The following is a 25,406-nucleotide window of genomic DNA, read 5'->3' on the forward strand; positions in this document are numbered from 1 at the left end:
ATGAGAGGTTTTTTGTTGTTGTTTTTGTTTTTGTTTTTTTGAGACAGGATTTCTCCATGTAGCCCTGGCTGTCCTGGAACTCACCGTGTAGTAGATCAGGCTGGTCTCGAACTCACAGAGATCCACCTGCCTCTGCTTTCTGAGTGCTGGGATTAAAAGCCTGCACCAGCACCACCTTGAAGAGGAGAGGCTTTTATTTTATTTTTTTTTTTTAAAGATTTATTTATTTACTATATGTAAGTACAATGTAGCTGTCTTCAGACACACCAGAAGAGGGCATCAGATCTTGTTACGGATGGTTGTCAGCCACCATGTGGTTGCTGGGATTTGAACTCAGGACCTTTGGAAGAGTAGTCAGTGCTCTTAACCACTGAGCCGTCTCACCAGCCCGAGGAGAGGCTTTTAAACTGCGGCTCGTGAAACCATCTATATCAGGAAGTAAATAAAACCAGCTATAGTGACTCCCACCTGTAATTCCAGAATTTGCAAGGCTGAGACAAGGGGATCATAAGTTCCGGGCTAGCATAAGCTAGTTAATAAGATTCCAATTAATTAATTAATTAATTAATTAACTGGACATTACATAATAAGATTCTAAATGCATAAAGAACTGGTCTTAAAGAGGCTCCATAGAGAGAGATGAGACTTAAGATGTGTGCCGGGCGTGGTGGCACACGCCTTTAATCCAAGCACCTGGGAGGCAGAGCCAGGCGAATTTCTGTGTTCGAGGCCAGCCTGGTCTACAAAGTGAGTTCCAGGACAGTCAGGGCTACACAGAAAAACCCTGTCTCGAAAAACAACAACAACAACAACAACAACAAAAAAGATGTGAAGAGCTCTGGACTGCAAGTCTTTCTAGTCCATTCTGTCTTCTAATAAATATTATCTACCTAAACTACAACACCCCCCCCCCAAAGAGTTCCCAACATCATAGGACAAAGGCTAATTGTTTTAATTTTTTTATTTTTTTACAGGATTGGGTATAAAACCCAGGCACAGGGCACACTGCCCCTAAGCTATACCCCTAGGCCAAAGTCCAAAATTCTACAAGACTTGCCCAGGCCATTTTCCAGCCTTGATTTTCCTCATTTGCCCCTTTCCCGTCCTTTCAAAGCTGACTTTCTTTTCTAGATCTCTTAGGCTGGGTGTAGTGACACATACCTTTAGTCCCAGCACTTGAGAAGCAGAGACAGGCAGATCTCATGAAACACAGAAAAGTTTTTAAATTTTAAAAAAACCAAAAGAAAAAAAATTTATAAGTTAAAAAAAAATTTTTTTTAAAACAAAGGAAGAATCAAGGCAGGACTGTGGCACTCCATCCACGCAACAGACCTCAAGCAGGGCCAGACCTTCTCCCCTTCTAGAGTGATAGAATATCTTGGATATCCCTGGTAAGCATTCTCGGAGGTGCAACTTTGCATACAGCTTTGTTTGAGAATAGTATCTTAGGGAAGGGAGCAGCAGGGCTGGCAAGAAGGTGGGCTGCAATGTAGCTCTAACATATCCAAAGTTACGAAGGGAGCTGGGGTGATCCTTCCAAGTGGCTTGAAAGAGAGACAAAAGGAGCCGACTTCCCAAAGACTTTTTTCTGGGACAAGATCTTTGGGTTGGGCCTATTGATAGCATTGCTTAGTGTTCACAACGCCTCGGGCTCAATCCTTAGCACCACAGGAACCTGGAATATTGCATAGTCCCATCACCCCAGCTCTGTAAACGGTACTTTCTTAGCCCACCAGTCCCGATCTTTGCTAAAAGTGCCGCACATTCTCTCCTCTTTGGCTACAGGACATCAGCTTTTTATTAAACCAAGCAGAATGCAAGAGAGGGAGTGTTTACAAAATACCCAGGCAGGAAATGATCCAATAAAAATAAAAATATCAAAGTCTGAGTGCAGACTCAACTCTCTGCCAGCACCAAATATGCAGAGACAATCTTTACACAGTGCACAATAATATTATCCCGACGCAGCAATCAAGGGCAGACACAGTCTCTCTTACGTAAGGGGTTGGAGACTAGCCTGAGGTTACAAGATCCCCTTTCAAAACAAGAACAAGGAAACAGGGTCTTTCTCAGTAGCCTAGGCTAGCTTTTAATTTGCTCTGTAGCTAAGGCTAGCCTCAGACTCAAGATCCACTTGCCTCAGCTTCCTGCAACCTTGGATTATAGGTGTGTACCACCATCCCCAGCAGACCCCAAAATATTCTTCTGCCATCAAGCACTTGTTGGAAGCTAACTTCGATCACCTAGAGGGGACAAAACCATCAGCCAAGGTATTCCCTCTGCTCCAGTGCAGTTCTAAAAGGACTTAGCTAAAACATTCAGAAACTGACACTCTTGGGGAGGAAGGAAAGTGGGGAGGGGAGGGAGGAAAGGAAGGGGCGGTCAGCAGAGTCTGTGGAAAACTAGAGGAATGTAGAGAAGTTCTCCAACTGTTCTCAGCTTCCAAGAAGGTACTTTAGTGGGTGGGGAGTGCTCTTAAATGTGCTGCCGCTGCTGTAATAGTCTGGAAGAGAAGTTTCTGCTCCGACATTGGAAATCGCTTTGGAGGACCCCGAATTTCTTCTTTGTGATGCCAATCACAACTGCAATGTTCAGTCCTGAGTTGAGTAACAATCCTACATCAGCCTCCTCCACTTGCAGGCAAATCCCAAGAGTGGCAACTTTGTCCCAGAATTTAGTACTCTATCTCCAGGGCTTGGTACTCATTGGCTCGGCAGCCTCTGGTGAGTGAGCGAACAGGTGTTAAAGATGTCACCTCTCCAGCTCTGCCTCCAACCACTGGTCCTCCAGGGGATTCAAAGGTGTGAATTTGTCCAGCATGACTTAATCTCCTATCTGCCTGCCCTAGGGCTCTGAGGACTCTCTGAAAGCAAGCTGCAGGAGATTCCTTCTGCTCCTTCTTCTACTCCAGATAAAATGTTGCAGTGTGCAAACAATTACAACTACAAAACAATTACAAAAATTGTAAAGTCAAACAAATAGATAACTATTAGTACCTAGTATCGGGCTATGCTGCTTGTGGATCAAGAGCCGTTGATTACAATACTGCGGACCAGAACAGCCAAGAGTTCCAGTGGCCAGGAGTTCAAGGCCGTGTTTAGCTACAATGAAAGTTCAAGGCCTCCACAGGCAAATGAGAACACCACCCTCTTCTCAAATAAAACAAAATAAAAATAATAAAGAGAAAGAAGGAAAAAGGGGGGGGGGGGGAGGAAATCTAGTCATAGCTCTGTCTTTCACAAACTCCAAGCAGTTTGGTTGTGCCCAGGTCCTGAATTGTTGGCTGCAGTAATTTAAAACAAATTCATTACATACACCCTGGAGCTGAGACTTTGAAAGTTTTCAGGTCTGTGTGCTAATTGAATACAACATGCTTTTTAAAAAAAAAAAATCAAAATGAAGCTCGGCCATTGATGGCACGTATCTTTAATCCCAGTGCTAGGGAGGCAAAGACAGGTGGATCTATCTTTGTGAGTTCAAGGCCAGTCTGGTCTACATGGAGAATTCTAGGACAGCCAGGGCTACATCGTGAGATCCTTGGGCTCAAAAATGAAGGAAAAAAGATTCAGATTGAGAGCTATTGAAACATCTGTGTGCACAGATGACTGATGCCAAACCTGCCCCAGGTTTGAGCCTTGGGTCCTGAATGGTGGAAAGAGAGCATCAACTGCTTCAAACTGTCCCTCTGACCGCCACACCCACAAAAAAAAAAAAAAAAAAAAAAAATTGGGCCCGGCGTAGTGGCACACGCCTTTAATCCCAGCACGTGGGAGGCAGAGGCAGGCGGGTTTCTGAGTTGGAGGCCAGCCTGGTCTACACAGAGAAACCCTGTCTCGAAAAACCAAAAAAAAAAAAAAATTGAAAAAAAGAAATCAGCCAGTCTGGGAACAAAAGCAATACAAATGGTACAAAGAACGTCTGGCACAGTGGCCACACACGCCTATGAGCCTGCACCCAAGCGGCAGCAGCAGGACTGAAGAAAGCTTGAGGGCACCCTACACGGCTATCTCAGAGGCGAAGTGTTCACAGGTCTCTCACCGGAAGGCTTCTAGGAGGACACACACATTTCAGTGTATGCTGGCAGTGTTCAGGGTAAATGGGAAGCGGGCAGAGAGAGAGGTCTTAGCTTAGTCACTATGTGGTTTTCCTGCTGCACTTTCTAATTCCTGGTACCAAGTAACTTGATCAAGGTTGACACCTTTAAATGAGCAGGAACAACTTTGGGGATGCCTCTAGTTCTTTTCTTCTGTTTTATTTATTTATTTAGTGTGTGTCTTGTATATGCACTTGTGTTGGAGTGTGCAGAGGGGAGTAGCTATCCCATTGTAGCCCTCTTGCCTTATTTTGAGACAGAGGTTTTGTCTTGTTTTGTTTTGAGACAGTTTCTGTGTAGCCCTGGCTATCCTGGAATTTCCACTGAAGATCAGGCCGGCCTCGAACTCCTATTTGCCTGCCTCAGTCTCAAGTGCAGGGATCAAAGATGTGTGCTACCATGTCTGCGTAGGACAAAGGAGGGTGTTACATCTGCTAGATCTGGAGTGGTAGGCAGTTGTACAGGTGCCGGGAATTGAACTCGGGTACTTTGCAAGGGCAGCAAACGCTTTTAGCCCTGAGTCGTTGTTCTCTCAAGTTCTTCCTTTTTATGTCCTCCTCCTATTTTTAACTTTTTTTTTTTTTTGATAGTCCTGACGCCTCAGTTCTAGACAAGAAACATAATGATGTGGTGAGGGGTGACCCCTCAGGTGGCTATCACCCCTATCCCACCCTCACCCCAGTCCACAGGATGTCCACAAATGGGGAAAAACCCAGGAAGGCAGCATGCCAAGGCCTCCATCAACCATGTCCCACAAGAACCCTGGCTCCACGGTCTCATCGATGTCATTTCACCTCAATGGGTTGCAGCTTCAAGGTGGCCTCCCACTACCCAGCTCAGGGCCACCTCGGTCAGAAAACACCACTGCCATTTCCCAGTCCCCAGTGCCAGACATGCTAAATGGGTGGCGGGGCTGAGCACCCAAGCAATGCTGGACTTGGTTTTGTAGTGCCAGGGATGGAGCCTGGGACCTCACACACAGGAGGCAAACAGAATTACTGAGCCTCAAGCTCATCCCAGTTGACTTCCAATGCCAGCGATTCCCAGTCTTGCAATCACTGGGCACAGGCAAAGGCAGGGCCGAGGCCATGGGGTCAAGTCTGTGACGTAATCCCAGCTTCTGGCTTACACTAGGATGTGAACTCTGGCCTTCAGGAAATGGACAAACATCCCATTAGCAAAGACTACAAAACAAACCTCAGCACTTTTATTTCTATTACTGTTTACAAGGTCCAAGATTTCTGCACTTTAACACTGGATGCCCTTCCCCACCCACCCAGGGGACACTGTCGGCATCATCGTGTCCCCTCTAGAACTTCCCCCCATGCTGGGGCCCCCTCCTCTCTTGCCCACCTTCACTGCAGGGAGAGCTTTCAAGCCTGGAGGGGGTACTAGTGGCTTCCCGTGCCTGCACGGGCGTCAAGTGTGGCACACTGGCCAGGCTCCTGTGGTGCCTGGCCTGATGGAGATGAGCTGGAGATGGCAGCAGGGTGTCTTGGTTTCCTCAGACAGCTCTGGACTGGTCTGAGAGGAGGCACCCATCTACTGCTGCTGGTGGAAGGGGAAGGGACATCAGAATTCACAGTTGTTTGCTCTGCAAAGTGCTTGTCGGTGGTGGCTGCTTCTGCCAAGTCATCCATTTAAATCCGGGAGAGGGGACAGATGGGACACTGGGATGGGGGTGGTGTCCCTTGGAAGGCAGCCAGGAAAGGCTGACTGTGGAATAAGGGTCCCCAGGGGCCTTCAAGGTCTTGCGAGAAAAATCAGTCTGCTGCTGATGGTTTGGCCAGAGAGCCCAGAGGAAAGCGTCAAATCTTAAGAAATGTAAGCCAATCCCCCCAGTCTCCAATGTGAGGTCCAAGGAGTGGAGCCATGCGGCCCAGGGAAAGAGAACCTTGGTATATGCATCTTACTGGGTGGAGCCTGGTGTCACCTAAGAAAGGCTCAGGTTTTTTTGTTTTTGTTTGTTTGTTTTTGGCAAGCATTCTTGGCAGAACCCAAGGGATAAGGAGGTCAGGATGCCAGCCTCCGTGTGGCAATACCATCTAGAGGGACAGATTGACTCTGGCTCCACAGTGAGGTCCTCAAGACCCAAATACAGAGTTCACCAACAGCCACTCCTTACTCTTCAGACAGCAGGGAGACCACCACGGGCTCCAACTCTCCAGAGACAGTGTGTTCTTTGGATATGTTTGGCCCCTCTCCCAGGCCCCACACCACCAGGCATGGGAGAAAAGGGTATGAGGGCAAAGGAGACAGAAGAACTGAACCCCTACTCAGGTAACCAAAGAACAGGCTGCCCAGCAGAACAGGCTCTAGGGGAACTGGGCACACAGACCAGCTGTGAGTCCAACTTTCACATTGATGGGTGGGAGGCAGGTTGGGGGGCTGATGAAACTGGAGAATGAGGAAGGAGGGAAGGCGGGAAGGCAAACTTCCTGGAGTGCTAGTCCCTGGAGGTCCTTACTCCTCTCCCACACAGGCAGCCAGGGGCTTCCCAGTCCAGGAAGGCAGCTTTTGTGGTGCCTGGGGCCCAGCCTTAGCTCTGTAGCCTTCCTCTGCTTTTAGGAGCAGGGGAAGAAAAGGGGATGTGGCCCTTGGCCTTTCCGAATCTTCTTCCAGCTCCAGGTACAGAGCTCAGACCCCAAAGTCAGTGCGACGGTCCTGTTCAGTCCAGTGAGGAAAAGGAAAATGTGGCTTGCCCTGATGGCTGCCTGGGGCCACAGACATGCCCATCCCCAGCATGTGGTGGATAGACATGAGACAGAAAGGGTCCTTCCCAGATCTGTCTCCAGACACAGAAGTCCTTGCACAGAGGACGGTGGACCAGGGTCAGCTGCTCCTGGTGCTGGTCCTGCGTACGGGGTAGTCAGGTCATGTAGCGGGTGATGGCGCGCAGGGCATAGAGCAGGGCCGCTTGCATGCGGGCTTCAAGGAGCAGCAAGTTCACATGAACCTGGGGATGGGAGAGGACGAGGCTGGCTGACAACTCATCTTCCAGTCGACCGGTTCCCTGCCACTCACTCCACCAGCGCCTCCCACCAAGATGCCCTGGCCTTTCTGCTAAAACTCAGCACAATCTCGTAGAGATGATTGCTTTGCCTCCCAAGTCTGAAAAGAAGAGCTTCCAGCTAACTGGTTCTAAGGCTGGATCAAATGTCTCCATCCATAGTGTCATTTTGTCCCTTGTCATTATAAAGGGGAGACACTCAGAGGTAACTTGCCCAAAGTCACACTGCTCCTACGTGAGGATTAAGACCCACACCTAGGGCCAGGTGGTGGTGGTGGCTCATGCTAGCACCCAGGGGGCAGAGGCGGGCAGATATCTGTGAGTTTGAGGCCAGCCTGGTCTACAGAGTGAGTTCCAGGACAAATCAAGGTTACACAGAAAAAAGTCTCAAAAAAAAAAAAAAACCCATACAAATAAAAAATCTGCATTTATGCCCACCTAACCTGTGGAAAACAGGGAATAAAGTGCCCAATTTAAATGAAATCTGAAATTACATAGTAGAATAGAATTTAACCTGGGACAACAGGCCTAGGTGTACCACCCAGCAGGACAGTCACTTGGTCCCCTGACTCTTCGGTAGCCCCTCCCACGTCCGAGTCACCATTACCTTCTCTGAGTGGCGGAAGTGCCTCCAAAAGAGGTTGTACATCCTACGGGTCGTCTTCTCAGGGTAGCAGGCCACCGTCTTGATATAGATTTTGAGGTTCCGTTCCAGGAGCTGGTTTACCTCGCCGTAATCATAGTCATCGTATCTGATGGATGGACCCGACAAGCATTGCTCATGCTCTGCTCCCAGAAGCAGCCTGGCTCCCCTGCCCCCACCCCACAGAAGGAGGAACAGAGTGGCCAGAAAAGCGAGAAGGTGGGAAGCCGCGAGAAGCCTGGTTCCTCTTAGAAAAACAGCTGACATCATATGTCATCAGAGGTAACCAGGCTCACAGAGGAACACTCCAAGTAACACTGACAGCGGGCGTGCGCTACTGAGCTCTGACTGTCTGCCAGTCATGAGCCCTCGAGAGTATACACTCCAGTCATATACAATACTCGATGTTCATCAATTTAATTTTCCTGAGATTCAAAGAAGGCCCTTTCCCGAGACAGTAGACAGTGACTTTCAAATGCGGCTCTCCCACACTTACTGTCCTATAGTAAAAGACATGAAGGTCAGGGAGGGCTAACCATGAAGAAGAATGGAGCGGTTGAGGACAAAGCAGACAGGGTTAATGCTACCTCTGGACCAAATGAGGTCTAGAGAAGGCAGTTAACTCATTTGAAATCCAAAGCAAGCGAGTGAGCATAGAGTGAGCAGCCACGGTCTCTCCCTTCCTAGTCTGGTTTCTATGTGTGCCTGGACAGAAGGCAGGAGGGAAACACCTGAGAGCAGTAAAATTAGGTGAGCCCCTGAAGAGTGCGGCTGGGTTTTATGGTTGTTGTTTGGAGAGTCCTGTAGCCCAGCTGTTGAACTTGTTAAATAGCCAAGGGTGGCCATGAACTCCTGATCTTCCTGTCTTGGCCTTTCCAGTGCTGGATTTACAGGTATACATGAAAATAAATCAATTAAAAGAAAGAAAATAAAGAAAAGTAAAGGAAAAAACAAAACAAAACAAAACAGAAAAAGTCAGGAGCCAGGGGCTCAGCTCCCAGCTGCAATCCCAGCATTAGAAAGACTGAAACAGACAGTCAGCTCTGAGTTCAAGGTGCCCTGGGCTACCATGAGACCACATCTCAGAAAGAAACAAAGTTCTCTCTGTATCTCTTGGATAAGTCATGTTATTTTGGGCATTTACCTATAAGAACATGTGTGGGAGAGTGGCCAGTGCAAACTGTTTCTAAGAGTAAAAACTGCCGACAGTGCTGGTGGCCAAAGAGGCAGAGGAGTCCCAGGTCTGGCCCAACAGAGCCTCCGAGCCGCCTTGGGGGTGGGGAGAGAGGAGAACATAGGGAAGGGGGAAAAGGAACAAAAGGAAAACCAAGCCCACCCTGAAAAAACCCTAAATACTCAACAGTAAATAGCACAGGACTCCTAAAAAGGCCTTCCTCAAACACCAGTCAGCGGACAGGCGAGACGGTTCAATGGCTAAAGGAGCTGGCTGGCAAGACAGATGACCCAGGTCTGATCCCTGGGGTTCCAAATGGTGGAAGGGGAGAACCAACTCCAGCAAGTTTTCTTCTCACCTCCACATGTAGGCTGTGCCTCACATGTGTATGTGTGCACAAACATGCATACAAAGAAATAAAATACACACAATTGTTTTGAAGTCAGGAAGAGATTTAACAAGATAAAAAATGTATCTCACAATTCTATTTATTCTGTATACGTGACCACTGTCCACACGCCTGGCTCTCGTGTATAATTTCCATGAGCTGCATAATAGGTTATGAATGGAAATATCATTATTTATTTAAAGTACTCTGCTATGCATCTGTGCTGTCCTTATTTACTGTGAGAAAAGATATGCTATTGGAAATTTACAACGTATGCACATGTTTATGTACGTATTTGCGTAGAGGTGTGTGAATGCACGCACAAAAACACATGAAATCATAAGCTAGAGTACTTTGTTTGCTGGAGTAGGTCTGAAAGCCCAGCAGCTAAGATGCTAAGGCAGGAGGATTGTAACAAGTTCAAGGTTAGCCCGAAGCATACACGTTCTAGGCTCGCTGAGGTTACAGAGTGAGACCCTACCCCAAAACATCAAAAATAAATAAGGAAAATGACATAAAACAACACAAAATAAAATAAAATGAAACAAAGAGTGCTTCACTCGGTCCACAAAGCCCTGGGTTTAATCCTTAGTCTTCCTAAGACACCAAAGCAAAGCCGAGTTCGTTATATCTGGGAGAGATTAAAGAGTCTTGTTTAGAAAGTCTGAACATCGAGCGTTCTTACCAGCTTTAAACCGCATAGTCATAAGCGTGGCTGGAGGATTTATTATAGCCAAGGCAAGCGCAAGAAGTGAAAGCGACCGTGAGCTCAGGAGCGACCCTCAGGACCCTAGGGACCTAAGCCCGGGGGACACATGCTCACCTGATGCCAAAGACGCAGTGGATGTAGTTCCAGATGGCCCTGCGGAGCATGGAGGTGTCCACGCCACTGTGCATGGCGATGGTGTTATAGGTGAGGCTGCAGGCTACCTGGAACTTCTCATCCAGCAGCTGCCCTCCCTCAGGGTAGAGCCTCTGGATCAGCGAGTAGCCATGGTCTTCCCAGGTATAATCCTGAGGAACGGGGAAAGAGGTCACTGACCAAGACTTCGGAAGGCCAAGGCTGGCCAGAGATCTGGCCTCGGGACGTCTAGGAGTCACACTTTAGCTTTGCATAACATACCCTGCCTGTATACTGCTTGTGCTGAGCCCGAGAAACCAACCGGGTGATGACCTCCCAACCCACAACAGGGACCTTTCAGGTCTCCACTGCCCTCACGGGGGTTTTCTGAGGTGAGGAGACTGTCAACTTAGAACCACGTGGAGTGCTTGCCCCCGCTTCTGTGTGAATCTGAAACAACGAACAATACCTGGGCACGGAAGGTTGGGGGCGCCTGAGTCCCTCGACGAGTGAAGTCTTCATATCCAAATGCGGGGTCCTCCACAAAGCATAGGATGTCTGGGTGTGGAGAAGGCTCCAGGATATCCGCTGAGGGCCGCATCAAAAAGAAGGGACAGTGAGGCTGAGAACACAGCAGGTTCCCCGTCATCAGGAAGGTGGAGTTGGGGGCATGGGGGTTGGGGTGGGGGGTGGGGAGGAGAGTATAGCAGGGACCACAGAGAGCCCCTCCCCACACGAAGTGGGAAGGTGTTAGCTAGAGCCACTCCTGGAGAGGAGGTGACTCCTACCCAAGGACCCAGAATGCAACCCCCTCACCCCCAGCAATAATGACAGTTTTACAGAATGGCTCAGCCTGGGAAAGACTGCGAGCTTGGCTCCATCTACCTCACACAAGCCCTGAATTCAGGGCTAACAGACCAGGATTCAATGAAAGGCAAGAATTCTGAACCCCTTGGAAGGAGAAGGCAGAGGTGTGTAGAGGTATCTGTTCCCATCAGAAGCACAAAGAGAGAGGGGTGGCCCCTGGCACTGACACCTGTGGTCCCGTACCTGAGGGGGTCACCAGCAGGCTTTCTGACTTCTCCAGCTCAAAACGGTTCTCCATTTCCTCCTGCGAAGCCCCCTCATCCCGCAGCAGGCTCTCCTGAAGCTGCCTCATGCGTTCCATCAGAGCTTCTACGTCACGAGCGGCTTCAAAGCCCTGTAGGAAGGACCCAGGAATTAGCATCTGCTCCCTTCACGACCTTCTGGAAGAATCTACTCAGCTCTTCCACATTCCTGGCCTTCCTGAGTGATCAGAAAGAACTAGGGTAATTTCTGAGCCAGACAATACACTGGGCAGCACACGGAGCCTGTGAGTCTTCTATTCACGATGTAGAGCAGTGGCCTTGAATTCAGAGCCTGGCCTGCCTCTGCCTTCCGAGTGCTGGGATTATGGTAGTTTCTGTTGTTTGGTTTTTTTGTGCTGTTGCTGATTGACCTTAAGGCCACAAACAGGCTGGACGAGCCATCTACCACTGAGCTATATCAAAACCCAAATTTTGTATAGTCAACTGGACAAAAAAAAAAAAAAGTGTCAGATACAGTGGCTCACGGGTGGGAGAGTGAGGGTAGTCACCACAAGTTTGAGGATAGCCTGGGCCACAGAGTAATAGCCCATCTCAAAATAACAAAGCACCCACAAACAACAAGGAAAATCAGCTGGCGTGATGGTGCACGCCTGCCATCTCAGAACCACTAGACACCACAGTAAGTTCCAGGCCATCCCAGGCTTATCTCAACAAAGCCAGCTGACTTCAGTCCTAAGAGGCTGTGTACTGCAGTTAGGTTAAGCACCCCGTAGCTTACTCCTCATAACCCACTGTAGCTAAGTCTTTAATCCCAAGTAACAGGTAAAAGAAACTTTTGAAAGCCAGGCAAGTTTGCTGGACTCTCTCCCTATGGCGAGACAGGGAAGCAGGCAATGGTTTCTATTCCCACAGCAGAGGCCACACTAGTTTTCGCCCACATCAAGACCCGGGACCAACGGCTTACCCCTGAGTTGTTCAGTGGGTCCCCGCTCGGGGGGGTGCCTTGCTCACTGGGAGGCGAAGGTGCCTGGGAGGCAGGGCTGCCCTCTGCATCTCCCTCAGGAAGTATTCCACAGCCAAACACAAAGGAGGCCAGAGAGTGGCAGTGGGTAAGCAGGACCAGTGCTTGGATGAGTTCGGCCAGGGACCAGCTGTGCTCGCCAGTCTTCAGCAAGGCCTGGAAGGGAAGGAGAGATAAACGAACCCACTCGGCGGTTGCCCTTGGCTGCCCCAGCCCAGCCCGCGGGCTTTCTCGGGGTCCCCAGCTCATACCTGGATATGCTCCTTGGTGATGAGCCACGGCCGATGCGCCAGTAACTTGTTGACCTCGCTGAGCTTGCGGAGCTTCTCAGGGGCCCGGTGAAGGCCCAGCAGCCACTCGGGGTCACCGCCGGTCTGCAGGAACTCAGTCATGTGGGAACCCACCAGGTAAGAACACTGGTGACGGGCAGCAGCCTGTGGGGACAGGGTCAGTGAGCCTGAGTTACCTTCCTTCTGGGCCCCATTCTGGGAAGACCCCTGCTTAGGATCTAAAAGGCAGGAAAATCTATGTTCTAACTTCAGCTCTGCTACCAGCTTGCTGGCCAGTGACCTCTTTGCACCTCACTGTCTTCATTTGCAAAATATACACCTAAAGACGCTTCTCTTCAAAATCCTAAAATTCCATGAGGTAATAAAGCTAGCTACTTCCTCTTCACCTTAAAAAAAATCAACTCAGGGGAGCCCTCAAATGAATCTGAAGCCTGAAACACCAATTGTTCACCCCTGGGAGCACCACGCTCTGACAGACTTACCATGATGGCAATGTAGTGGCGCCAGGAGCTGGCCAGGGGCCCATCCGTATGCAGCAGCAGGTAATGCAGGCGCCAGAAGCTGCTAAGGTAGTCCGGGTGTAGACCCATCACCACCGCCAGGTTGTCCACCCGCCCTGAGGACATCAGGGCCTCGAGCCCCAGGTGCTGCTCCAGGCTCTCAGCTCCTTCCCGAAGGATCTGCCAGGCAAAGAAGAGCGCATGGGTTCTCTCCTGCTCCCCCACCGACCAATCTTCCTTGTTATATAAATGGTTATATTATATAGATATAATAGGAGACTGAACACTACCAACCACAATGGAAAGAAACTGATTAAGCAAACACTATTAGGCATCTTATATAATGTCTACTACATGTCTAGTGCTCTCCAAATGCTTCATATTATACTTCATATAATACTCCATATTAACTCAATTCTCAAAACAGCTAGGAAATTACAGTTCAATTTTCCTGTTTTTTTTTTTAATATTTATTTATTTATTATATGTAAGTACACTGTAGCTGTCTTCAGACACACCAGAAGAGGAAGTCAGATCTCGTTAGGGATGGTTGTGAGCCACCATGTGGTTGCTGGGATTTGAACTCTGGACCTTCGGAAGAGCAGTCGGGTGCTCTTACCCACTGAGCCATCTCACCAGCCCCTGTTTTTATTTTGTAATGAAAACATGTTTTTCAGTGCTGAGGATCAAACCTAGGGCCTCACAGCTAGACAAACATCCTATGCACTTCCTCTGACCTTTTCCCTTATTTATTTATTTATTTTTTCTCTTCCTTTCTTTGAGACAGGGCTTCTCTGTGTGGCCCTGGCTGTCCTGGAATTTACTCTATAAACCAGGCTGGCCTAGAACTCACAGAGCTCTACCTGCCTCTCTCTGCCTCCTGAGTGCAGGGACACGTGCCACCACTTCTGGCTTCCTTCTCTCTTCTATTTATGAAGACTTAGGCAAAGAACTAAGAATGGTCGCTGGGACTGGGGAGTGTGACTCAGTGGTCAAATGAGTGCTTAGCATGCATGAGGCCCTGAGCTCAATCCTTAGCAGTAAGAACTGAATACACAGTTTCTCTTGGCTTCATAGAATTTCTGTTCTAAGATGGCAGATGCAGACAGCCATGGAGGGTAGGAGGAAGTGTAGAAGAGTTTCCATGTCCTGAGTGTCTTTTCATGTAAAGCCTTTTAACATTATCAGACTTTTTTTTTTTTTTGGTACAGGGTCCCATATGGTTCAGGCTGGCTTCAAACTTCTGATCGTCTTGCCTCTGCCCAGCTAAGTGGTCGGATGATAGGCATGTACCACCATGACCAGCTTATGTGGCGCTAAGGGTCTAGTGCAGGGCTTCGCAGATGGCAGGCAAGTACTCTGACATCTGCAGTGGGCTATATCACAGCCCTCTTCCCCCTTTTCTTCCTCCTTCTCTCTTTTACTTCTTTGTTTTACTTCTTTGTCTGTCTGTTTGCTGTGGATCCGGGTAGTAAATCCAAGGCCTTGTGCATGGGAAGCAAGAGTTCTGTCACTGAGCTACATCCCCAGCCTTGATTCATTCATCTAACAGATAGCCACCCAATTATGACTCTCCTTGAGTGTCAGAACTTGTCCTGTGAGGTGAATACTATTATTTTCCTCCATTAATAGATGGAGAAACCAGATCTGCTTGAAACCACAGATCTGATAAATGACAGAAACAGGATTCTAATCTAGATGAACTCCCAAGGCCTCTTGTTTCTTTCCTTTCATTTTTTGCTAATAAAAGACAAATTATTTATAAGCAGAAAAAATAAAATGCAAGAACACTATGTGAGGTTAAAAGTGCTGGGATATAGCTGGGCGTGGTGGCGCACGCCTTTAATCCCAGCACTTGGGAGGCAGAGGCAGGCGGATTTCTGAGTTCGAGGCCTGTACAAAGCGAGTTCCAGGACAACCAGAGCTATACAGAGAAACCCTGTCTCAAAAAACTAAAAAAATATAAATAAATAAATAAATAAATGCTGGGATACAGGCTGAGACCGCAGTAGGTTTGTTCCTCTTACATTGCAAAGGAGATAAGCTCTGGCTTGGGAGCCTTGAGCTTGGCCCTGTTGTGCTATCATTTCATCTGTCTGAAAACAGCCCAGCTTCAAGAGCTTTCTAGAGAAATTAAATAGCTGGGTGGTGGTGGTGCACGCCTTTAATCCCAGCACTTGGGAGGCAGAGGCAGGTGGATTTCTGAGTTCGAGTCCAGTCTGGTCTACAAAGTGAATTCCAGGACAGCCAAGAATATACAGAGAGGGGCTGGTGAGATGGCTCAGTGGGTAAGAGCACCCAACTGTTCTTCCGAAGGTCCAGAGTTCAAATCCCAGCAACCAACCACATGGTGGCTCACAACCATCTGTAACAAGATCTGACGCCCTCTTCTGGAGTGTCTGAAGACAGCTACAGTGTACTTACATATAATAAATAAATCTTAAAAAAAAAAAAAGAAGAGCCGGGCGTGGTGGCGCACGCCTTTAATCCCAGCACTCGGGAGGCAGAGGCAGGCGGATTTCTGAGTTCGAGGCCAGCCTGGTCTACAAAGTGAAGTCCAGGACAGCCAGGGCTATACAGAGAAACCCTGTCTCGAAAAACCAAAAAAAAAAAAAAAAAAAAAAAAAGAATATACAGAGAAACTCTGTCTTGAAAAAAAAGAAAAGAAAAGAAATTACATAAATCAGGAGTGGGGAAAGAAAAGATCCCAAGCTTCCCGTTTTTTATCCTTTGCTCCTAGGGACTGAAGACTCCTAACTGCCCCCACTTCCAAACTCACCTCTTCCACTGGAATGAAAGCGCTGGGCCCTCGAGAGCCTCGCCGAGCCTGGCCCTCCCGATGCTCCTACGGGAAACACAGTGGTTATTTGGCGGACGGGAGGACGAAGGACTTTCTGTGAGCTCTCTAGCCCCCTTCTCCAGCCCTGAAGGACACTGAGTTTCTAAACTATCTTCTTGGTATAATACCAGCCTGAATGGAGGAGCCAGGGGGAACACTTAGATCCCTGCATAGCAAATGGGCAAAAGATAACAGAATCAAAGCTGAGCTGCTCAGGGACTCAGCCAGGATCCAGAAATCCAGTCTGGCTGCATGGGAGGGGCCCAAGGAAGCAAGTCACAGCTTTCTGTCGCCTGTCCCCAGAAAGCCAGGGTCTTGGTGGTCCCAGAGGACTTGTATAGTAGAAAGAATTCTTTACAGAGGGCAAAGTCATGGTTCAGTGGGTAAGTGTGAAGACCTAAACTCAATCCCTGGGCACCCACATGGTAGAAAGATACCCGACTCCTACAAGTTGTCCTTTGACTTCCAACACACAAGCTGTGATTTATGAACACAGTGCATTTTTAAAGCCAAGAGATCAGGCCAGCAGAGGTGCATACCTTTAGACCCAACAACTCAGGAGGTAGAGGCAGGTGGAGCTCTGTGAGTTCAAGGCCAGCCTGGTCTACAGAGCACAGTCCAGGACAGTCAGAGCCATGCAATGAGACACTCACTATCTGGAGCTGAGGGGAAGACTCTTTTCAACTAAGAAGGCTTTATATTCCAAAGCCAGTTCCCACCCAGTTCTGTGCCTAGGAAGCTCCAGTCCCCCTCAAACGATCATTTTCCTTTCCTTTTTGTCTTTTCTCCAATGCTGAGGAGGAACCTAGGCGGCATGTTTGGTCTGGCGTGCGTGCGGGGCACATTCTACACTGAGCCGCACCCCCCTTGAGGCCCTGCAAACAGTCACTTGTTTATCCCTCTCCCCACAGCGTCTAGGCTATCTCCGCTCTCAGCCTCCCCAACCGTTCCTGCCTGCACTACCCTGCCCTCTCCTAACCAACCGCTACCAAGTATCTGCCCTGTAACCAAATTTTTCTCAAGCATGAATCTGATCCTTACAACTCACACCTTCCCTTCCCAAAGCCTTCCAGAGGAAAAGAGTGGTCAAGCCCCACCCCGTCTGGGACTTGATAGTTCTCCAAGGTCTACTGCCAGGCCTTCATGCGTGACCCCATAATTCCTGCTGCTTTTGCTACCACAAACACTGTCCACTAAGGCCTCTTTTAAGTTGCTCTGTTCCCACACCACATTTTGTGGAGAGCAGGACCGGGTCATCCTGTGAATAAAAACAGAAAGCAGAGTGTCGTGGGGACATGGGGGGGGGGCACCCCAAGGAGGATGTGCAGGCTGGGGGTGGCAGCTATTCTGACTTCAGCTTCTTTGAGCTGAAGCTATGCATTCAGTGAAGCTACTTCTCTTGTCCCTTGATACGAGGTCAGGGAGAACATTATTCATTCATCCAGTGTCTGAATGTTGGTGTGGGGGTCTCCATACCATCAGCCTTGATATCATTGATCCAAATAACAGTTCTGCCTTCACTACAAAAGACCCGTCCCCTGAGCCCTTTCTCCTGGTAAGATCCAGACTTAGGGCCTCAGATGTTCAAGGACTCAAAACTATACTTGAGCTTCTATCTATCTACCTATCTATCTATCTATCTATCCATCCATCCATCCATCCTTTCTTTTTTCTTTTTTTTTTTTTTTGGTTTTTGGTTTTTGGTTTTTGGTTTTTCGAGACAGGGTTTCTCTGTATAACCCTGGCTGTCCTAGAACTCACTCTGTAGTCCAGGCTGGCCTCGAACTCAGAAATACACCTGCCTCTGCCTCCCAAGTACTGGGATTAAAGACGTGTGCCACCACTGCCCAGCCATCCATCCTTTTCAAGACAGGATTTCTCTGTGCAGTCTGTTCCTCTGTAGACCAGGCTGGCCTCGAACTCAGAGACCAGCCTGCCTCTGCACCACTACCACCTGACTACTCTTTTTTTTTTTTAAGTGGCCAAAACTGTCATCACTGTCACCCTAAAGGGCCCTGGGGCAGTGGTGGTGCACACCTTTAATTCCAGCACTTAGGAGGCAGAGACAGACAGACTTCTGAGTTCGAGGCCAGCATGGTCTACAGAGCAAGTTCCAGGACAGCCAGGGCTACACAGAGAAACCCTGTCTCAGAAGACAAAAATAAAAAATAAAAAAGTAAAAATAAAAACAACAAAAAAAGTCCCTGAAGGAGAGGTGACCTCTATAGGAGCCTACAAGATAACAAGAGAAAAAAGATAAGGATAGTAGAGGCCTAGGTATACACATTGCTTTTGATGCTAATTTGCTGTGTGGTTACTTAGGCTTTCTGCGTCTGATTTTGGAGGGCAGAAGGGACTACTAGACTAGCCCCTTTCAACCACTACTTTCTTTTTCTCCACCCCCCCCCCACCTTTGACACAGGGTTTCTCTGTGTAGCCCTGGCTGTCCCTGGAACTCACACTATAGACCAGGCTGGCCTTGAACTCAGAGATCCCCCCCTCACCCCTGCCTGTGCCTCCCGAGTGCTCCCATGAACCCTATCCAGCATCTCTCCTCCCTCACTTGAGAAAATGCCCAACAGCTCTGTCTGGGAGATAAGAACTGCTGACCCTGCAGACTGGGCCTCCCTCTCTCCAGAGGGCCTGAGGGCAGATAGAAGCACAGTGGAACCAGGCCAGACACCTGCAATACCAGCTCAGGGGAGGCTGAGACAAGAGGATTGGAGATTGGAAATCGGGAGTTTGAGGCCAGCCTGGGCCACACTGTGAGATGTTGCCTCTAAATAAATAAACAAAACCATTGGGGGGGTGTGATTATGCAAATATTACAATTCTAAGACAAAAAAATTAAAAAGGGGAAAAGAAAACCACAGTAGCTCTAGCAGGGAACTAAGAGCCCCTAGACGTGTGGGGGAGGGGACAGGGGCCAGCCCTGGGATCCTCTGAGCCAAGAGCCAGCAAAGGCAGGAAATGTTACTCCTGGGTTCTAGACCCATCCGTATTTCCCAGCAGAATAAATAAAATAATGGAGAGTACAATTAAAGATAGGAGCGTGGAAGGCTGGGGCTGTAGCTCTTTTGTAGTGTGTTGCCATTGTGGACACCGAAACCTTAGCTCAAGTCGTCGCATATAGCCTGTACAAGGTTTAGACACAAGACACAGACACACACACAGACACACAGACACACACACACACACAAACAAACATTTTTGATTGCTCCGACCACCAGTCAGCTCTGCGCGCCTCGGTTTCCTCCTGGAATAATGGGATTTTCAACTGGCAGTCACGAGGATTTAACAGAGCAGCGCCCCAGTTTACCTCAGCACCTCCACCACTGAGGGCACTTAATAAAAGTCCCCTGTCATTAACTTCATTGTTATTTTAAACAAGAGTTTCTCTGCCCAGTGGTCCATTAGCATCCTTTTGTGAAGATTTTTTTTCTTTTTTAAATTACTGAAACCAAAGTCCCACCTCCGCAGTCCACAGGGAGAGGAAGTGGTGGGGTGGGGCAGGCGTGGTTGGTACCGTTTACTGGTCACTTTCTCAGGTACAGAGCCGAGAGCTGAGTGCTTCCCAGGTAGAATCAGAATTAGTCTGTTCATTTGATGATTTTTTTTTAATTACGGGCAGTGTGAATACAACAGCACAAAGACAAAGTCCCAGTCAGCCTTCATATCATTTTAGGTACCCGGAAGAACGCAGGCAAATGATGGAGAGGGATGAGACAGAACTCTGGATGATGATGGGCTGGGAGCGTGTATGGTATTTTAGTTTAAGAGAACAGGAAAAACTACTGGAGAGGTAGGTGACCTCTGAGTTGGTTGAGAAGGCAGCGGAGGAGCCTGTGAAGATAGAGGGAACCAGTGTTCCACCACAGGGGACACTGGAGAGTCCTGGATACAAGTCTAGAGATTGTAACTCACAGCTCCGATATCCTGAATGTTCTCCTAACCTTGACATCTGGGCAAGTCCATGGGAAGGGAGCTTGAGGACCCAGGTCTCACAGGCGAGAGGTAACATCAATAAACCAGGGAATGGGAGGAGGTCCTGAGTTCAATTCCCAGCAACCACAAGATGGCTCACAACCATCTATACAGTTATGGTGTATTCACATACTTAAAATAAATAAATAAATCTTAGAAAAAGAGAGAGAGAGAGAGAGAGAGAGAAGCAGCAATGGCAGGTCCTCTATTTCCAACTGAAGCATCATTTGGCAGCAGCAACAATAAAGTTAGTTGGACCGTCCTCTGGGAGGGCTCTCTAGGTCTTTAGCGCATCAGAAAGGGACTAATGGCCTTGAAGCCTGGTGCCTGGCTCCTCACACAAGTGCTTTCTAGACTAACTTTTCTGTTAAACCCAGGGGTTCAAATCCTATTTATGTCTAATCCACATCTTTTTGGAGGTTACAGTGAACCAATTAAAGGTCTAAAAATTTAAGTATCGACTAACAAGTGTCTAATGTGTAATTTGAACCCAAACTGAACCCTCCTTTCTAGTCTTCTATAACAAGTTTCTGGAAATGGCACTGAGACCTAGAGATTTAAACCGAGCCCAGACTGACTTCCCAGAGCGCTGTTCCCCAGCTCTGCATTGGTTCCCTCCGAGAAGCCCAGCCTTTGCTTTGCTTCTCTGGAGTCTGCCAGCCCCAGGACTTCACCTACAGACTCCTGCTAAGTCATACTGGCAGCTGGGAAGGCCTGCCCACTACCTGTCAGCTGGATCCAGATAAGAGACTGGGTTTACACCTGAAGAGAGGCCATACAAGCTGCCCCAGACTTCCAGCCAGCCTTGAAGGGGCAGCCAGCAGAGTGGCAAACAGCTTGAGCTGGGCCCCAGGCTAAAGTGCTTTACATATTTGATCTCACAGGCACCTTAATTGTTCTCAACCACCCTGAGAGAAACAGAACTTGCTGTCCCCTCTTTAAAGACAAGTGACCAAAGCTCCGAATGGTCCCCTTCTGGCCTAGCACAGGTCAGATGGGATTTCAAAGCCTCAATAGCTGATAAGGGTCAGTTAACCGCTTAGTTGCCAAGAACAGTGAGCCCTGCAGGAGGTTCCTAACTAGTCCCAGAGAAGGAAGGAGGTAGACAGAAAGAAAGGCCTCAGCCTATGGAACTAGCTTACCATGAAAAAGGGACCAAAAGCAGGATTAGTCAAAGGGGCTCATCTGGTGGAGGAAGACCTGCTTTTCTGACAAGAGAAGCTTGGGGAAGTTACTCTAGAATTTGAAAACATACTACCCAAGACAAGAGTCAGACCCTTGGAACTTTCTGGACACAGACAGAGCTGAAGTCCTTGACCCTCTGAAATAAAGTCTGAAACAATTGCGGGGACTATCCATCTGGCCCTCGAGTTTTGAGCACTAGAGTCTGGATGATCGGTACCCCATCTTCTCAGGATCCCACTTAAAACAGACATCTTTTCTTGAGGAGTAGAAGATGTAGAAAAAAATGTTGCAAACATTATCAGCTTTCCCCGAAACTGCAAAGTGACTTTCTTTTTCTTGTTTTTGTTTTTCGAGACAGGGTTTCTCTGTGTAGCCCTGGCTGTCCTGGAACTCACTTTGTAGACCAGGCTGGCCTCGAACTCAGAAATCCACCTGCCTCTGCCTCCCAAGTGCTGGGATTAAAAGCGTGTGCCACCACCGAGCAGAACAAAGTGACTTTCTTAAATCCAATGTGTAATCCTAACAGGCAGGAGGCTGAGGCAGGAAGATAGTCATAAGGTCAAGGCCAGCCTGAACTACAGAGTGAGACCCTGTCTCAAAGAGGATGGGCCTTCCTCTAAGGCATACCCAAGATCTACACAGACCACCTGAGATTTTCTTCCTACAGGCACAGCAGGCAGAGCGCTGTGCGGGCTCTCCTCCTCCCAGAGTAGAGAATAGACTCTGGAAGCCCCTTGAGAGGCACTGGGGGGTGGGGAGAGATGTCAGCTAAAGTCAGTCTTCCAGAAGCTAGCATTTTAAATACAAGGCCAGCCCCCCCCCCCCCGCAGTAAATATGTCCCAGGCACTCTTCATGCATTTGCTTGTATTTTAAGTTAATGTCCAACAACCTTTTAGAGATACTATCAAAATACCCGGTAAGAGACTGCAATCAAAAGCGATCGCTCAGCTGAGATAACCCATCCAGGGAGAAAGTGAAGGGTGGGACTGGAATCCAGCCCTCACCTCCCTCAGTGCTCTGGGGCGCTCACTAACAAAAACAACATTGTTCACAAGGCAGACAAAAGTTATCAGCAAAGAGGCTGAGGCGAGGTGTCCTTTCTGCATACAGATTCCTAAACCATATGAAGAAGCAACAGACTGATGGCTGCCTCCAACGACCCCCCCCCCCCAAGACATTTCCTCAGACATGGGCTGGTTTTAAGATCATACACCTTGGGACTACCACTGTACCTATTTCCAGCCCCGGCAATAGACCTTCCACACTGCTCTAGGCTTAGAAAATCAAAAAGGATCAGTATCTTCTGCAGTGCCAAGCATTCTCCAAAATCCTAGTCACACACAGTCCAGAGAATGAGGGCTAGGCCTCTCTCTGTCCCTTTCGGGCCTCAATTTTCTCATTCTGTAAAATGGGGTTAAAATACGTTTTGTATTTGCTGTCTTTGTCAGACAAAACCTATATCCTGGCATCTAGTAGGTGCTCCATACACGACATAGACTATGTCCACTATCGAGACTGCTGGGAGGGAGACGGGGGCTTTATACTGGCATTATACCTTGTCTCCCTGTGAAGTCTCTCTACGCTCTGAGGAGACAGCAAAACAAACTTTGAGGACCCCAGAACAATTTAATAGGAAGCAATCTATCAAGGGACCAAGGGTTATCCGCTTTCTCCCCTAGCTCTCTCAGGCTGCCGCCGCCGAGGATCAGGCCGCCAGCCAGACCCATAAAGCACTCGGACCAGTCTCCAGATCGGGGGTGCAGGTAAGGACTGAAAAAGGGAATCGACCTTCCCTGGTCAGTCCCAGGTGGTTTACTCCCTTCGCTGAGCGACAGGACCAGAAACCGATCCTAGAAAGAGCTCCCAGCCCGCCTGCCCCCACCGAGAGGAAGGGATTCTGCGGAAGGGGGCGGGGAGGAGGAGTGGTCGGGTCTCTCCGGCCGGGATTTGCCTGGACTTGAAGACGCTCGCTTTAGCAGAGAACAAACCCAAAGAGCCACGAGAAGGCGTCCCCTCTCATTGGCCAGGAGTCCGAAGGAGCCAGGGAGGGCTCCGCATCCCCCTCCCTCCCAGGGTGGTAGTGGGGAGGGTAAAGAGAGAGAGGGCAGTGGGGAGGGGAAGGGAGAGCGGAGGCTGCAGTTGATGCAACCCTAGCCCTAGCTTACGTGCTCTCAGACCCTAAGCCCGGGGGGAGCGCACCAGACTTAGACCGGGTCTGCCCGAAGCTCGGCGGTGGCTGGAGGAGAGCGGGTTCGCCCGGCTGTTGCTTACCTCTCGGGTCTCGGGGCCGGCCACACCACCCCTGGTGAACGGCAGGTAGCCCTTGATCTCGGAATGGCACTCGGAGTCCGCTACGATCATGGTGTACGCCAGGACCCGGCCGCGGCTCGTCCGCGCCTGGGACACCCGAGGGGTCTAGGTCGGGCGCGCACAGGAGGCCGGGACTAGGGGTCGCCGGGGAAGCTCGAGATCCCCGGGCTGTCTCTCGGGATTAGGAGAACCGGCGCTACGGCGATAGACACTCCTTTCAGCCCAGCTTGGAAAACTGCGGCCGGCCTCGGAGGCCTGAGATTGGCCGCGGCGCAGAGGTTTTCACGGCCCGGAGTGCCTCGGAAGTCCGCAGTGGCCAGCGCTGCTCGGGAAGCCGGCGCTCCTCACCATCCCCACCACGGAACTGCCAGCGCTCGCCCGGCTCTGTCAGCCCGCTGCGGTCCCTGGGGGAGGGCGGGGACACAAAAGTCCCACGGCGCAGCCAATCAGATGCCTGTTTCTCGGGGAGGCGGAGCCGACACCTCCCTCCGGAGCCAACCTTCCGTCCAATCAGCATCGACAAGCGCCTGGGAACTCTGGGAGCTGTAGTTGGCCTCGCACAGATGCTGCAAACTTTTGCATGAAGGCGTTAGTCAGGTCTCTGGCAATACCAGATGAGAGTGACAGCCCAAGGAGTCATTAGGGCTGCGTGATGAAACGGGACTTCACGGGGCTGGGCCAGACAGCCAGGTGTGAAATCCCTTCTGAGTAAGTTCTTCAGCTTTCCAGTTCCTGGAGGGACTGGTTAGGTCTGCAGAGAGTTCTAACCACACACATCCAGTTCTTCTAATTATAGATCAAAACCCACAAATTTGAAGCCAAGAGCCACCACCCTGTCCCCTCAGGCCCTGAGGGATCTGCACCTTCAGAAACACTAAACCAAGGAAATCACCTTATTTGTGGAGTCTCTGGAAAAGCCCTCACTGAAATACCCTTGACAATCTCAAATTTAATCTCAATCCTCATTGCTACAATTTCCCCTCTTCTGTCCTGCCTTGGGTGCCTTCACACCGCCTTCCACCCTCCAGGCACTCATGGAAACTTTGTAACTTAGGTGTTTGGCTTGATCTATTTCTCACTTCTCCCTCTGGCCACTCCTCTCTGACTCCTCTTTTTCCATCCACTCCCTAAACGTGGGTGCTCTCCTAGTTTCTGTTTTTAGCCCTCTTTTTCTCTAGACATTCACTCTCATGACTTCCCTACACTCACCTCTTCCATCCAGATCTCAGCACTTTACCCTTGATTCACCCATTCACTTCTACTCATCTCCTTCGCGGTTTTTCTTCAGGCCTCTCCCGTTTCAAGTTTCTCTTTATTCTGGTTAAGGAGTCCTAGACAGAGCTGGAGCTGATTAATCCTCTCAGTTCCTGCCTGAAATAGTCTTGAGTTTAGGCTTATGATACCAAAGGTGATCTCCTGACTTGGTCTAATGCCTTCTGTAGGGAAGGGAGTTCACCTGCATGCTCCTTAGAGCCCTAAACTCGGGCTGGACCTTTCTCTCTGTGTTTTAATACTTTCCATACTGTAACTTGTGTTGTCATATTCTGTGTATTTGTCTTATCTGAAAGTTTTTATTATAAACTTGTTGAGGGCAGTGTCTACATTTAGACTTTTTTTTTTTCTTTCTACCTTATGCCACCTGGCACAACGTGCTTCTAATAATATACCCTTGGCCACTGAATATCCCTTTGGGTTAATTCTTTTCTAAACAACTCTATATCAGATTCAGCTTTCTCCTTAAAAACATAGACTCAGCCGGGCATGGTGGCACACGCCTTTAGTCCCAGCACTTGGGAGGCAGAGGCAGGTGGATTTCTGAGTTCAAGGCCAACCTGGTCTACAGAGTGAGTTCCAGGACAGCCAGGGCTACACAGAAGCCTGTCTCAAAAAACCAAAAACAAATAAACAAACAAATGCATATACTCTGTGGGATGAGGATAGAGGATAATATTACAGTGTCCACTTAGGACCCCAAGGCCTTGGATTCTATTCCCAATACCACACAGACACACGAACAGAAATAACAATAATGTCAGTAGCCAGGCTACATTTTTTTT

The 25,406-nt window shown here is 49.0% G+C and overlaps 1 protein-coding gene across 1 annotated transcript; it reads right to left on the bottom strand.

Annotated features, from left to right (window-relative positions):
- Nucleotides 1-6,050: 6,050 nt before the first annotated feature.
- Nucleotides 6,051-23,703, bottom strand: Sesn2 (sestrin 2). The gene is made up of 10 exons (NM_144907.1): nt 23,311-23,703; nt 15,810-15,875; nt 13,013-13,210; nt 12,492-12,674; nt 12,184-12,396; nt 11,200-11,350; nt 10,619-10,737; nt 10,132-10,322; nt 7,711-7,855; nt 6,051-7,049 (listed from the first exon to the last, which is right to left on the bottom strand). Exons 1-10 carry the CDS (start codon nt 23,398-23,400, stop codon nt 6,963-6,965), a joined length of 1,443 nt encoding a protein of 480 aa, NP_659156.1. The 5' UTR covers nt 23,401-23,703; the 3' UTR covers nt 6,051-6,962.
- Between the last annotated feature and the right edge of the window lie 1,703 nt (nt 23,704-25,406).

Source organism: Mus musculus, chromosome 4, assembly GCF_000001635.26.
Source record: "Mus musculus strain C57BL/6J chromosome 4, GRCm38.p6 C57BL/6J".
NCBI lineage: Eukaryota > Metazoa > Chordata > Mammalia > Rodentia > Muridae > Mus > Mus musculus.